The sequence below is a fragment of the Lampetra planeri genome, chromosome 12 (genome assembly GCF_965212315.1).
Source record: "Lampetra planeri chromosome 12, kcLamPlan1.2.h2, whole genome shotgun sequence".
NCBI classification, from domain to species: Eukaryota; Metazoa; Chordata; class Hyperoartia; order Petromyzontiformes; family Petromyzontidae; genus Lampetra; species Lampetra planeri.
Genome location: NC_136118.1, coordinates 9,891,357 through 9,907,255, shown reverse-complemented (window position 1 = coordinate 9,907,255; position 15,899 = coordinate 9,891,357). Strand labels below are relative to the sequence as shown.

The 15,899-nt window shown below is 42.8% G+C and overlaps 1 protein-coding gene across 1 annotated transcript; it reads right to left on the bottom strand.

Moving 5' to 3' along the window:
* Nucleotides 1-5,878: 5,878 nt before the first annotated feature.
* LOC144721831 (histamine H2 receptor-like) lies at nt 5,879-14,723 on the bottom strand. Its single transcript, XM_078599750.1, has 3 exons — nt 14,431-14,723; nt 9,036-9,212; nt 5,879-6,560 (listed from the first exon to the last, which is right to left on the bottom strand). Exons 1-3 carry the CDS (start codon nt 14,721-14,723, stop codon nt 5,879-5,881), a joined length of 1,152 nt encoding a protein of 383 aa, XP_078455876.1.
* Between the last annotated feature and the right edge of the window lie 1,176 nt (nt 14,724-15,899).

Genomic DNA, 15,899 nt, shown 5'->3' with positions numbered 1-15,899 from the left:
CGTTGCATCACAAACCTGAGAGACGGTATTGGCTTCTAGGAGCCCTTCATTCAGCAGTGGATTGATCATGGTTGCTGATTATATTGTCGTTTAAAAAAACATTTGGGCTTTATTTTGGTTGGACCACACATGATTATACAGGGTGCTTCAAAACAATGTTAACATTTATATGGGACTATCGGTTTTAATGTAAAAAGAACAGGTGATAATACACTGTGACATGATAACAAATTAATGTTAATCGCTTAAAAAAGTCAGAATCTCTATTTGTTCACCATCACTGTCAACGCATGCCTGGAATTTTCTCCAGGTGGTCTCCAGAGCCCGAAGGCACATTTCTTGTGGTATTGTTGCAAATTCTCAGAAGTGTTAAAACATCATTTTGAACCACCCTGTATTTGGTTATGAGAATCAACAAAACGTACACTATATAATAATAAGCAAATTGTGTCATCTTTGTACACTTACATTGCATGTTTTCCTCCAAAATGTTTCTTCTTTGATCATATACAGTATTACAGTTTATTGTCGATGGTCTGAAAGGCATTTTGTGAAAACGTATCTAATGTTAAATCTATCTCCATAATGCAAGGAAATGTACAAAGGGCATTGCTGAACTAAGCATTTTGAACTAAACTAATTCGTAACTAAGTGATACTGACATCAAATTGTTTACGTGAGAAATCACAACTGCCCGGTTCACAAAATAGTTGACATTTCACCACATGGCTGTATGTACTGGTTGCTCCCAGGCAATAACGCCGTCCTGTTTTTGATAAGCTCAGACACTCTTCCAAAAGGTTAGCCATAAATTCTTGATGCCTCCTGATCCCAAGTGCCCAGCAAACAGGGTGCACATCTGCTGCTATGAATTGAACTCTTGCAAAAATGGTGCCTGTGATGTTCTCAGTGGGGGTTTTTGGTCGTAAAATGGCAAATCAACCGATGTGAAATAGGGTATCCTTTTATTTCCTTCACGTTGGCATCGGTGCAATGGTTAACATGCACATCAAGTAATTGACTTTTGTTTGATCATCCATAAATGTAGTATAGTGCTTCTATCAGATGTAACGGCAGTAGCTCGATGGTTTTGTCCAATTCAATGATTGGTTTTTCACGACTGAATAGATAATGTGAAAAGAATGGATAAGTGGTTGGCAAAACAGAACAAGAAAAAATTGCATGTATACACATGGATTCTCCAACGCTTACCAATGCATTTGTTTTCGGAGATATTTAATTCGTGATTAGATAGTTTACATTTCAAGCCACACGATGAGATAACATAGTAGACAGTGACGTGAGGAGGGGAGGTTACATCACACATGGCCTGGCCGGCAAGGCTAATCTTCGTCACGCCGGATTTGTTGTCAATTTCTGGGGCATCCGCTGGATCAATTTTGCCAATTTTCTGTTGGGTAAGTCCACACAAGTAATCCAACTTTTTAATTACATTTAATTCCTATGGGATCACCTTTAGACAAGTTGTCGTCCTCCCCATTTTCAGACAGAAGGGGAAATACAGAGCACATTCCGTGACGCATTCGACGTTAGTCAGAAAGGCTTAATATATATCAGTTCAAGTATATTGTGAGCAGAAGTCTTGCAGTGAAAAGTGAACTAATAGGCCATAAGTACAGACGAGATATTTCCCTTGTCGGAACCAGCTCAGATGGCATATCATTCTAGTGGTTCCAATTTCTTAATGTGGCCAAAAACAGTGCATTTGGTATCAACCGTTTATTATGAGTGGGTAACCAAGTAATTAATTGTTGTTAGACGTATAAATAAATAAATTGGTACTATTTCAGATTTTTTCCCATAGGTGGGTGCTACCAATATCTGCTCAGCCCATGAACTATAGGAGGCGCTTATCAGAAACGTTTTGCTTTGGCAACGAAATAGTGTTGGAGTTTTTACATCTACTCTTCTGTCAGAATAGCTCAAATGTGTTTCGTATTCATCACTCTCTTGATAATTTGAATCAATATATTAATATCTAAAATGCGAATAATTACGATATGTTATGATTATATTGGGGCTGTTTTTCTGTTGTAGAATTATAATCAGCCAAAAAATTATCTGTAACTTTAGATCGTGTGCAACGTAGTGGAAAGCACAGCCCTTAGTCCACATCTGGATGGGTTGGTAAATTGGGCCTAAGATAGGCTCGGTTATCATGCAATATGTATGTTTTTCATGGCTCTCAAATTAAACCCAGGTCATTGGGTTCATAGCTCAGTGTACGAAACACTGCACTACCACTCTCCCACACAGTTTTTACTCGTTAAGGGTTTTACAAGGTAAAGTTTATATATGACCCTTATGGCGGTACCCCGGGGTACCAAATAATACAAAATGGCCGAGGCAATTAAATATTATATTTCTGGGACACTATTCTTTCCAGGGGTGTATTTAACTCAACGACTGGGGTACCAAATCAATCCGAAATCAGTGCTCCTCCTCGATGTCGAAATGCCAAACATTAGCATAAAAAAATCCGTTATTTAAAAATTCTACTTTGAATAGGGCATCGTGTACAGCTCGTCGAGATGAGTCGACTGCCGACAATCAACAGACTAAAAATTACCGCCATAAGGTTCATATGTATATATATGTTTTATTCTTATCCATCAAACCCTATTTTGTGGTGACATGTTTATAAACGGTGATTTATTAAAATAGACTTCCTGCAACATGAATAAAATAGCATAAGGTAAAACAAACTACAAATCCGATGGGAAAATGTATATTTTTAAATTACCTACAAAATACTTGCTGACCCTTATACTGCAGCATAAATGCAGCCCTCCAGGTCTCCATGGGATAACAGATATTTTTTTTTATAAATAGGTCCTTACATGGTTAAAGTGCAAACAATACCATGTGCATTTACAGTAATTGGAACCCATGATGGGCAATAAACATTAATTTAAAATCACATGACTGATCGTGTTTTTTTGGACTTGTAAAAGAGGAAAACAATATATTTTGTCACATTTTATTTCATTGAAATAGAACAGAATATAATTTGTTAAACATACACGTGGAATATTTAAAAATGCATGTTTTCTCCACGAATGTCATATGTATCAAAGGCATGTAAATCCATAGAGAACGAATCTGTACATCACAGCACACACTGACTTGCAATCAGAATGTATTTTACCATAATTACGAGAACAACATTGTTCCAACTGCACATCACAAGTAAATGCGCTTTGAAAGTGGAAAAGCCTGCTCATCTGCAATTCATGAAACAAGGTGCCACTTATATAATTAAAACAAATGTTTGCTGCCAGATTACAAAAAAAAATCATTATCACCAATATCGCTTCCTAGATCGTTTCTTTCACACTAAATTGATCATTGGTATACCTCTTTTATAAAAAAAAAATACAACGCTAAGTACTACCACTTCAGATTTGTGGCGAATATGCCACTTACAAGCCTGCCACTTACAAGCCAGATTTTGAGTAAAATGCGTTTTCTAGATTTATGCATTACCGTATTTCACTTTGTAAACAGCTCATCATATTCATCCCGGGTCTGAATATGAACCCGTATATGCGAAGGCTTCATAACAGATGGAACGGACGCCATATATGGTTTGTGATTGTTCAACTTGGCCCTATTTTAATATACCCCAGTGACTCAGAGGCAACATGCATGTTGTTACTAGGGAATTGAGGCAAGCTGTGGGCTGGGGGATAGTATTATTTTAGTGCAGGTTCAGTGAAACTCAAAAGGGCATTGGGGCTCAACATTGATATGACTCTTCATATGATTTCCAGTGCTATGACTCACCTCAGCAAACATTTAAAACCTTTTCTTTAAGCCATTGCCAAAGAGAAAACAGAGTTATAATTGGAAACTAAACAGGGCTCGATTTTGCCTGTGAAACTTAACATGTGTTTTAAATGATGGATAAGGGAAAAACATTCTCCAGAACACTGCCCAGCAGTATTGTTCTCTCTTTATCATATGCACTGCAGTTTCAGAAATGTATTGGATTCTTTATTGTATAATTGTTTCACTATCGGTAGCAAACATCGTTAAGATGCCATGTTCATAACATTTTCTCTCAGCCGTCTCATGAACTGTGATTGTATAATAAATATTGCATGGAATGTACATCAATTTCTGTATAAGGTCGTCCCCTACGCCTTGCAGGTAATGATGATTAGTTGACCACACTCGACTACGATGGTCGGTGTGGGTTGGTAAACGAGGGTAACATAGACGCCGGGGCATCGTACATTACAACTATGGATTATTCTCCACTGGCCTCAATGCTTCCATATAACGACGTCTCATGCCTGGTGCCTCCCCAGCCAAGCTCTAGGCTCAACCAGCTTAGCTTCCCAATCTGACAGGAGCAGGTGCATTCCAGGTGATTTGGTCATAGGATTATTTATTTTAGATATGTTATGTATCCATCCCCGAAGATACCTTGTAACAGATATTAGCATTAGTGGACACAAAAAACATACCTATGGGTAATTCGAATGTTAATTTTACCGTCATTTTTAAAAGTCGTACATTATTTTACCCATTACCGTTACAACAAAACTGTATTTACCACAAACAACCTGTGCTTGAAAATAATAACTCAGCACTTTTGCAGCTACGAACCTTAAAAATCCTGACATGGCTCAAGTCTCAGTAGACCTTTCTGAAAATTGGTTTTCCAGCTTGGCAGTCCACATGGGCTTCAACAAAAGGTATTCGGATTTTAATAGCTTGACCTGTGGCTGTTCCATCTGTTGGATTCTGCCAGATGTTTCCAATGCCAACATTTGTGCCACCTTGTTGACATTCCAATTTTGGCAGACACCGTTTTTGAATTTTCATTGTTTTCCAAGCTATATTTTTATGTTGAGGTTTTGATCGTGTTTTTTTATGTCAAAGCAATATTTGAACTGGATAATTAGGCTGCTCAACATTGTGACAGCAAATATTTACTTTTAATTTCAAGTTTAAATTTTTGTAATATTCAAAATGTTGGCATTTGGTGCCCAAAGGATGATTTGTCGTTGAGCCACAAAAATAAAAATCTGCCACAAAAAATAAAATTTGCTTAAAATGTCACTTCAAATGTACTTCTCATGAAGTTGTATGCAATTATGGGTACAATTTTAAACGATGTATTGTATGTATCACGTATTGAATTGTGTACAGCTTCAAGTGTCTATTCGCACCATGATTGCACAATCTCTTCAATTTGAGATGTAATATTTCACAAGTGCTGCTATAAGTACAATGTTGATATACTGTACGTTATACATTATTAGCATCCAGACATCTGATTCTGTTCCACCATTTAGCGAAGCAATCACCTCCAAATTCTTGACTAGCTTTTTTAATTTGTGCATTTTTTTAGGTGACACAATTTTAAAAGTACATCACATAATGGACAATTGATTCACGTAACATGAGACATATTGCACATCATTTACAGTATTTATATATATGGTTTCATAAAACAACCACAAAAGCCACAATGACGTGATACATTGTTACTCATTTAGTTAAACTTTAAATGTCGAGCAACCAATGGATTGTCTTGAATATAAGAAATATGAATAACCCATACTTTCCAGTGTCCAGATAAATCAGGTTTCCAAAATGAACACCATAGTTCCATATGTACAGTTTGGCTTTACTGATAAATGTCGTCATTGCAGTCATGGTCTATGACAAAACGTAATTGTTAATTGCATTAAAATGATTATGGACAAAACACCGGTAAAAGTTTTGTTCAGTTGACCTTTGCAGAGAATTCGGATTGATGGAATCATTGTGATCGAAGCAGGCTTGACTTATGTGCTTTATGCTTGCGTAAGCTGCTTTTTAGAAGCAGAAGTACACCTTTTAATCACAACGTCTGCTTCTGCTTAATGATGGTCATTCCTTTGGCAGCAGCAGCATTGTCTGCCTCCAGTGCGGTTTTTGAGTACGTGACGATGGAGACCATGTCCTCGCCAATGTCCACCTTGGAGCGTAGTCGGCGGCAGATGAAAATCTTCCGCAGGGCGTGCTGGAAATCACGGTTGAGGAATGCGTAGAGCATCGGGTTGATGGCCGAGTTGCAGTAGCCCAGCCAGGTAATCACCTTGAATGCCGTTTGCACGATGTGTGCGGAGTCTTCGTTGTTCGAGTAGAAGCCAATGAAGACGTTGAAGAAGAAGTAGGGCAGCCAGCACAGGACGAACGCCGAGATGATGATGCTCATGGTGCGCGTGGCCTTGTGCTCGAGCTGCAGGTTGTTGGGACGCCTGCTTTTGGGGTGGTAGTGGATGTCCAGCGTCTGCGACATGATGCGCGCCGCCTTGAGCCTGGAGGCTCGGTAGATGAAGAAGTACATGGTGCACATGACGAGGAAGGGGATGTAGAAGGCGAGAGCCGAGGCGACGACGGCGAAGGTGCGGTTCGTGACAAACACGCACTCGCGGCTCGAGTCGAAGTCCAGGCCGGGAATCTCGTTCCAGCCGCGCATGACAGGCAGGAAGGAGATGAGTGAGGAGTAGACCCAGATGGCGGCGGTCATGGCTACGCACCTGAGAGAACACACACAAAGCCACACATTCAGAATGCAACAAGAAGACTCCGGACAATGCTTTAAGCATTGATTGGGGAACCTTTTCCTTACCCGAGGGCTGATAAGGATTCATACTCTTAGTTTTTTCGGTAAAGTCACGTAGGTAAAAAAATTAAATTAAAATTAATAAAAATAAAATGATAAAAATCACGACGTTTCGGAGGCAACACAAGTCTCCGTCATCAGGTGGGACCGTCACAGCCAGATTTGCTGTATCAAGTGAAGTGATAAGGACTTTCAAATATCTTTGCAAGGACACACGTTTACACACATATCTCACCCTCCTCTGTAACTGCAAGAGGCTCTTGAGGTAACAGAAGTAATTGAGTGTACTGAAATGTTATTAGGTTGAAAATCTTCAGCTCTTATACCAGAATAGTGCAACTAAGATGCCTGTGGTAACAGATATGTATCGTGTCCAGGAAATGTCAACGTGGCAGGCCATATGAAATCAAATCTCGGGTCATATCAATCCTTTTGTGTTATAGTTTTTTTTCCCTACTCCCAGGCTTAAAGCAAGGACTTATTGTAATTTATTATGAGGTCAACAGTGAGTGGCGGATAAATGGTGGTTGGAGTGTAGTGAAGGAAATTCGTTTGCAAGGATTCTCTATGTGGGTGTAACCATCTCATTAGAGAATATTCCTGACAACGGAATTTGACATCCCTTTACCATGATCAATGTAGGTTTCATTGATTATATACAAATGAAGAATTGTCACACAGTCCCAGTCTTAATGCTTCAGCTTCTTAATAAAGGCCTCACATGTGACAATTTTTATCCTATTTCTTTTGTCAGGCATAAGTGGAATGATTTAAAATCTAAACTACTTAATTGTATCTGTGGGCCCCCTTTCAAGAACTCACACAGAGCACTGTGCTAAAGATGATCAAACAACCCCCATGACTGACACCACGTGAGAAGGCCATTAATCAGCAGTGAATTGACAAAAGGTTGTATATTAATGGTGTTATTTAAGTGTCTATTGACCATCCACTTATTCACAAAGCCATTGAGCTATTTTTATTTTTTTGCATTCATGTAATGTCACGAAATAATCTCTGACTTAGCCACTGCAATAATGCTCGCATTGCTCATCGGGTTAATTTTAGGTGCAACATCTGTGACCTTGGCTTTTAGCCGGGAAGTGTTTGTGTAAGATAAGAAAATAATTTAAAAATAGCTTTTGAGTAGAGGTAAAAGGGAAACACTCCAAATGAACTCAGTAATTGATTTTGTAATCTGGTCATCTGCGACATTGGCTGTTGACAGCTGACATGCTTAGACTCAAGCACTATAGGTGAGATAAACCTTATGATCATCAGGGGGGAGGTTATTATGGGATAGAGAGTGGACAGGCACTGCTTATAGATATTTTACATCTCAAATGTTTATAATATTTTGATTAAAAAAATATGATATTTGCCATTGGAACTCTAAGCAAATCCCTGTTTTATGCCATTGCAGAGAAACGGGTTCTCTACTTATAATAAAAAAAAAAGTTTATTTGAATTTTGACCTTGGATCTTTATAGCTGCTTTCGTATCGTTTATTAATTCAGCTGCATTGCTAATCCATGACAACTCAGTTTTGCAGCCTGTAATAAGCTCAAGTGGAAGTGTTGGCAGGCAGATAACATCGACAGCGCCTGGTGAGCCGAGGATATGAAGTGAACATGCAGCAAGTTGCATTGACGTGAGGCTGCACGTGGGCAACCTGTGAGGTCAAGGGTGGGAAAAAGCTGCTCTGCATCCTGCCAGTCGTGTAAAATTACTTAAACACCAGCGTCATTATAGTCGAGGGGTGGGGAATCTGCAAGCCATACACGACCCAAGACTCCATTTGATATTGCATGGCCCTTCCGATATTAGGAAATCACCGGAGCTATACATTTTAAATATAGATTGAAAAATCACGTCTTTCGAACTGCTTTGGTGTTTTTAGTTTGTTGTCCTTCCACCGCACCTCCGATTAGCACAGTCGGCTACGTATGGTGCGAAAAAAGTTCAATTTACAACCATGAGCCCTACCATTTAGAAACAGCCCGTAAATGCTATTTACGTATTTATCCATCGTTGCAGCCATACTAGCCGCACTAATTGAGTACTAGAGGGGAATATTTTACTGGTAGGAACCTCCTGGTTACACCAGCCCACAGGAGATTTTTGTGTCCATCCGTCCGTCGTGAATCCAAAAATGGGAGGGGTAGGGGAGGGTGGGGAGGGGCTGGGTGGGGAGGGTGGGGAGGGGCTGGGTGGAGAGGGTGGGGAGGGGCTGGGTGGGGAGGGTGGGGCTGGGTGGGGGTGGGAGGGGTGGGGCTGGGGGGGGGGAGGGGCTGGGGGGGGTGCCAGAGTTGTTAAAGTCCACCATCAGGTGGGAAAGCATGGTGTAGCTCAAGGGTCATATTGTGAGACAATGGATGAGTGCACTGACCGTCGGCGGGACATCCTGCGCACATAGCGTTGGGGCGCCGAGACGGAGCAGTAGCGGTCGAGGCTGATGAAGCAGAGCGTGACGATGGAGGCGGTGCAGAACATCACGTCGAAGGAGATCCACACCTTGCAGAAGATCCGTCCGAACATCCAACGTCCTGTAACCTCGTAAATGATGCTGTTACATCGTGGCAGAAGATCGCAAATCAATATTTGATAGAACCTCAGAGCGTCCGCTTCGCGATGTTAACCAAGTGCCAGAGCTGCCGCCTGCAATGCACGTTTGTCTAATGTGCCGTATGCCATTGCTGCAGGATGGAAGCCTCCCCAAACTGCTGCCATCTCTCATAATCCTGCGATGCATTACTCCGCATTGCACTTGCACACGTGCTGATTTCATCACTTCATCTCCTCAATGGGGCATACAGTACTCGTGGGTGTATTCCATCCCTTGGCTGCCACGTTAGTTTTATTATTTACCATGGTAATCCTTCCTTTTAGCTGTATATCAATGCCCTTTTTATTGTTGCAAGTCTGTTAAGATGTATCGTCACTATAGAGGAGATCTACAAAGCTGAAAATTAGTCAGTACGAGAGTTTTGTTTTTTGTATCGTAGCAGGAAAGTTATAGATTTTGGAAATTGGGCTATTACATATTCATTCAGTGATTTATATGTGTGAATAAATGGCAAGGTCTTTAATTTCCACTTTACAAGTACACTGTACGTGTAGTTTGTGGAATTAATTGTCCATTCCAACGAGATAAGATTTCGGTCACCAAAACAAATTTAATAGAAGATGCACAAGAACATTGGGATGCCTCGTAAAAAAGCAGTCGATATCCAGCACTGAGAAAAGTTTTGTCCCTCAAAGTGCAACAGAACTTATTATTGAACTCTGATAATCCCGGCATACATTGTAAATACAAAAGCACACGAAAATAAGGAAAACACGACTCCCATCACCCCTTGATTGCATGTCACGTGACCACCACGTTGCATATACAATGCTCTCAGTCTTGTTCAAGTCACCGCCTCGACAGAGATCACCATGTGGCCGTGTTATTGTTTGCATGATACATACACATGTATATATGTTTTAACTTGTAAGAGTTATTGCAGTTTAGTCACAGGAAAATTTGATATTTGGAGTTTTGTTTATTGCCCATGCACCAAAGGGGTTGTTGTTCAGTACTACCTGGAGTGGAAAAAGCTACCAGTACAGTATATGACATATCCACCATGGGGGCATTTACAATGGGCAGGACGCTTAGGAGAAATACTGTCTGTTTTATACACACACTTCCTATGTATTTCCATACTTTTTTAGATGTTTCATATAACATTTGTTTTTTTATGGTATTATCTATCGAACAAACTTTTGTACCCTTTAGCAAAACAATTCTCATGAAAAAAGCTACCACAGTGACCTTGCTATCATACATATGTGTGATTTAAAGACAAAATGCCATGAGAAATTCCTTGTTGGCATTTGCCACCCTGGTTGGTACTGATAAGTCATTTTCGGGCCAATGGTATCAAGCACCATCATGGCTTAGGTATGCAGTGATACTGGTAGGAACCTCCTGGTTACACCAGCCCACATGGGATTATTGTGTCCGTCGTGCAGGGAGGGCCTTGGTGGCGGAGGGAGGGGCTGGATGGGGAGGGGAGGGGCTGGGTGGGGAGGGTGCGGCTGGGTGGGGAGGGGAGGGTGGGGAAGGGCTGGTGGGGAGGGTGGGGAGTGGCTGGGTGGGGAGGGTGGGGCTGGGTGGGGGTGGGAGGGGTGGGGCTGGGTGGGGAGGGGCTGGTCACCCCGTGGTGCCCTTATAAAACTCAACGTTTAACCTACTCACGCCGGCTTGTGCCCGCCCTCACAGTCGGCCATATTTGCGGAATACACCACGCCGCCGTTGACCCTGGCCATTGACCGAGCAACCCAACGTTCCTACCAGCTCCCTGCGCAGGAATGTGTTTTATACTTGAGTGATATTTCGAGTTTTTAATGGTCACCTACAGGTACACTCCACTACTGTATATACTCAGAATTATACAGTACATTACAAAAAGCCAAATTAAGTTTTTCATCGACAGAACAGATTTAATGATTCATACACAATACCATTTGGGACCTCATTAAATTAATTCAATATCCAATACTTATAGAAGTTTTTTCTGCAAGTGCTGAAAATAAATTGTCATTGAACTCGCCAGTAAATCCAGTAATCCATTTATATGTTTGTTTTAAATATACACACAGCATACAAAATAGTGTACTGTTAAATGTGTGGCACACAACTTCATTTTTACCAAACTCACTGCACGTCACGTAACCATCACATTGCATTTAAATTGCTCTCAGTCGTGTTTATAATACATAATGGGTGTTCTTGCGGACTATGTCATATGAATGTCTATCCATCTACAAAAAAGGTCAAATATTTCAAACACAACCCATATGCCCAAACAGCTCTCTGAGAATGCATCATTTAAGCAGCATTAGTTCAGTACAGGCAAACTCTGGACTTGTTTCGATATATTTTAGTGTCTCATCATCAGTCAGTTACAATTATTCATGCTGACAAATGTTAAGGATCCTCTCTTAACATACGGTTCATTCAGCCTTATCTAAGTCACCAACTGTGCATGTATTTTGAACGTCTTTTGCACCGTACAGTTAAATATGTGGCTGAATTATTATTTACATACTAGATATGTGCATACATTGTTTAACTGAATGTGCGTCTGAGATTTATTATTTGATATCGTTATTTTTTTGCAGTTTAGAATTTTTTTTAGTTTGGGTTATATAGCCCATGAGCAAAGTACTGCCTGGGATGGCAAAAGTGACCAATATCCACCACGGGCAGTAACCACCACCATGGGCAAAAAGCTTATCACAAATCGTTTATATACACACACACACACAAACTTCCTATTTATGTTCATATTCGTAACTCTTTCATATCATATTCATTTGTTTTATTGTACTGTCTGAAATATCATTTAAATTATATTTAAATGGTATTATCTGGACTGTTTATTTACTTCTAAGTGTCAAATTTAAAACAGTGCCTGTGATACAGTTTAGTTGGATAACGTATTTGGATGAGCTCAAATGTGATAAATCAAGTAAAAAATGTTTTTCGCTCGCTGATGGAGAGACAAACGTGTACGGGTATTGCAAATTTTAGAAGTTGGCAGTTGCATGCAGGCATTACTTCCCGTATGCATCTGTAAGACTACACACGTGCACCGTTGCTGTATAACATTAATTCACGTGTTTATACGTAGGCTGGACATAGAACAATGATGGCCACTGCATCGTGCGCATTCAGATGCGCTTCCGCGGCCGTCTGGAACGCTCTTCCTTCCGATATGAGGAAGCCACTGGAGCTATGCACTTTTAAATATAAAATTTTGTCCTTCTCCAGCACCTTCGATTAGCATGGTTGGCTACGTACGGTGCGAAATAAGTTATACATCTGTAGTGAGTCACTCAGAGACACTAGTAGTAGGAGGCACTCTATTAGAGCCTTCACAGGTACAAGGAGCAACTACACTATTGTGAGGACAGCTAACAGGCTGCCTGACTAACAACGCCGAGGAGGTGAAGATGGTGATGAAGACTTCCAGCAGCACGACGGGTTCCACTCCAACTACAGCCCCGAACCTTCGCTCGGGGTCCCCTTTTATCCACCCAGCGTTGCCTCGCTCCGCCTTCGGCCACGCCCCCCTTCTAGAACCTACTAGAAGGTTCCCGGGCCCCCTCTATCACCTTTGCCCCACATCCCTCTCTCAGGCTTATCACGTGACCTGCCGGCAGACAGTGCTGCTACAACTGCAGATCCCCTTTCTCTGCCAGCAACCAGCGCTATGCGCCATAGTGACCCATTCCATGTCACTAAACATACATACATTGATTATGTTTGGTGCAGCAAATGCAGCACTTGGAATTACATGAAGTGGGTGCGTCACTCGATCAACAATCTCAATCCACAGCTTGGTGAAGTGGGAAATATTTCCCCAAATTTCCCAATCTAAGCTGTACCATGGTATGCGTGCTAAATAGTTGTTGCTCCCATGCCTTTATTTCACCATCGCGTCTCTCTTTTGAAAGCAATGTCCCATGGTTGCCATCCAGTAAAAATAGTTTTTTTGTCAATATATTTTTCTCAGAGGTGGAAATCCTGGAGAGAAAAAATCTATTCGAGGTCAAAGGTTGAACGTTAATGTATGGGCAATTACACCGATTATTGATTCGTGCTGCACGTGTCCATTTGTTATTGCGGTGCTTGATTCATGAGGGGTAAAATTGGACACTCCCGGTAGGTAAGCAATTTCTCGTAAACCACGTCGCTTGCTATGCTCGTGCAATAACATTCGTCTGCCTGAGTGTGATAACACATTTTTGGTATACCGATGTCGTGTGTGCGTACTATTCTTGTACCTGACAACTAAAAATGCATTCATAATTCGTTTAGAATGGCAGGACCGGCACCAACGTGTGTTATACGCCGTCTATTCCGTAACACTCTATTAATACAACTACATCAATTAATTTCCAAGCATTAATCAAGCTGAGAGAATAAATTGCAAGTATGCAGATAGCTTTCACAGATGGCTTTCACAACATCTTGCACGGTGGCACCAAACATCGCAACACCGACGGGATACTCTTGCCAAATATCCAGTTACAGTACCACTTAAATGTCTACTGCACATCGGACGGGAGTGCTTGGTGGAATGAAACTTGATCGACAGCATGGGAAAAGCCGCAAACTGGGACCTCTGCATGCAGACTGACTCTGTGGTCAGCGTTTTGGGGTAGACTTCCCAGCAGTTACGCCCCAGGGAGGATTGACACGGTGCAATAAATTACTGGCGTCATATTGTACCGCGAAAACAATCAACTAGGACATCATCGCATTGCAGTACTTGACACTTGTCAAATTCGCCGACGGAAAGTGCCCTCCTGCCGCACAGGGCGCAGTCTCCGCTTGTGACTGGACATGTTTTCGGGAACAGCGATACTTGAGTTAAGAAACCATTGTCAGCAAGCACCTATTAAGGTCGGCACAGCACCAGCGGCATTGTAAGAGCTGGGAGAAGCCAGCACCACCAAGGTCCAGTCACCTTGGTCGCCCTACAACGAACGGCTCACGCTGGGCAGCTGAACACTTTTTGTTGTTGTTCATGCACGTCAACTAAGGAGAAAGACCAATCCGTTGTCAGGTACAGTCAAACATCTCCCATTGCCCAGTGCACGCGTGTGACCGCTTATTGTTGTGTTCCATTTCTTGCCCCCCCCCCGTCACCTCCAGCACGGGTTGGCTACGTACGGCGCGAAAGAAGTTCAGCATGCGAGCGGGTACGTACACAGTGGCACACTCTCACCTGAAGGGCATCACCAGGCAGGCGACCAGGAGGTCGGCAGTGGCCAGGGACATGATGAACATGTAGGTGACCGTCCGCAGTCGCTTGTCCAGCACGGGGCACACGAACACCACGAGGTTGCCCAGCAGAGTGACGAGGTCGATGACCGACAGCAGGGAGCCCACGGTGATGTCGCCTGCCCTGGAGCGCCACGTGGCCGAGGAGGTGTTCTCACCAGGTCTTGCCACGGACCCGTTTAAAGGGAACACCGCCAAGAGGGAGCCGTTCCCCGGCTCCGTCTGCAGAAACGACATCTTCACACACACACACCCCCAGTGCAAGGTGCTGGCGACTGGTGGATGATCTTCTTTCCCTTCACTTAATCTCTCTCTCTCTCTCCCTCTGTGCCTTTCTCTACCTCCCCCCCCATCCCCTACCTCTCCTCCCTCTCTCACTCCCTCGCTCGTTCGCTGGATCTCCACTGCGTGACGTGGAAGCTGGGCAGTGATGTCTCTTGCAGGAGGATACAAGTTTTTTTTTGGTTGCTGCTGCTGCTACGGCTCCTGCGAAATTGCATAGGGGGGTGGGGGGTGGGGATTGAGGTCGGTCACGACGCAGTCTGTAAGGGGGTTCAGTTGTGTCCATTGTCATCGTTGTCATCACCGAACTCGTCCGGAGAGGACAATCTACCGAGTGAATACGTGCGACGATGACATCAGCTCGCGTGCGGCTTGCTCGGCGGATTATCGAATCGTCGGATCGTCGCGAGAGGTGTACAGGGGCTTGGGGAGGAGGCCTCCGTCCAGCAGTGGATGGGATCGTGGCTGAGGATGGTGGCAAGTGCGCTGCGAGCGTGTGAGGAGTAACGAGAAGGCATGCGGCAGTAAATCATCGCCGCGTGATTCTGCTGTGGGATGGAACGCAGCATTCGTTCACCCACCCACGGTTCATTCTGCGCGTTCATTCGATTGCGCGCTCGCGTTATATCCGTCCATGGGCGATTTGGCGCACGCATGTGTACATCCACAAAGACATTTTTGCAATGAGGCATTCATTGTGCAGCATTCGAATTCGTAATTAATCAACGCCGAGGCGGTTCGTCGGTCTCAATCAGTGGGCATTCGCCTTCGGTCATTAATTCGTGTGTGTTCGTGAATTGATTAATCAATGTTTTAAATGAACACACGTTCTTTACGTCGCTCCATGTGAATGTTTGTGGTGAGTGGGGGTGTCGTGGTGGGTGGTGGTCGCTGTGGTTAGCTCACAGCGCTAGTCCAGGGCCACATCTCACATCAGTAGCGAGTGATAGCTGATCCGGTCCTGGGCTCTCCCCTTCATCAATATGCAGTGAAACAGCACGGCGAAGTATGGTCAAACAAATCCCCATGGCCGAAACGGCGTGGGGAGACATGGATTGGCAAATTATTGTATGTCATTATCACACTGTATGTATTTGTAATTGTTTAGTAATGTCTGTAATGTTGGTATAG

Coding starts and splice junctions, on each gene's coding strand:
- LOC144721831 (XM_078599750.1), bottom strand. CDS start 14,723: ATGTCGTTTCTGCAGACGGAGCCGGGGAACGGCTCCCTCTTGGCGGTG. Junction 9,213..14,430: donor TGCCTGGTGATGCCCTTCAG/GTGAGAGTGTGC, acceptor ACGATGTAACAG/CATCATTTACGAGGTTACAG. Junction 6,561..9,035: donor CGCAGGATGTCCCGCCGACG/GTCAGTGCACTC, acceptor GTGTTCTCTCAG/GTGCGTAGCCATGACCGCCG.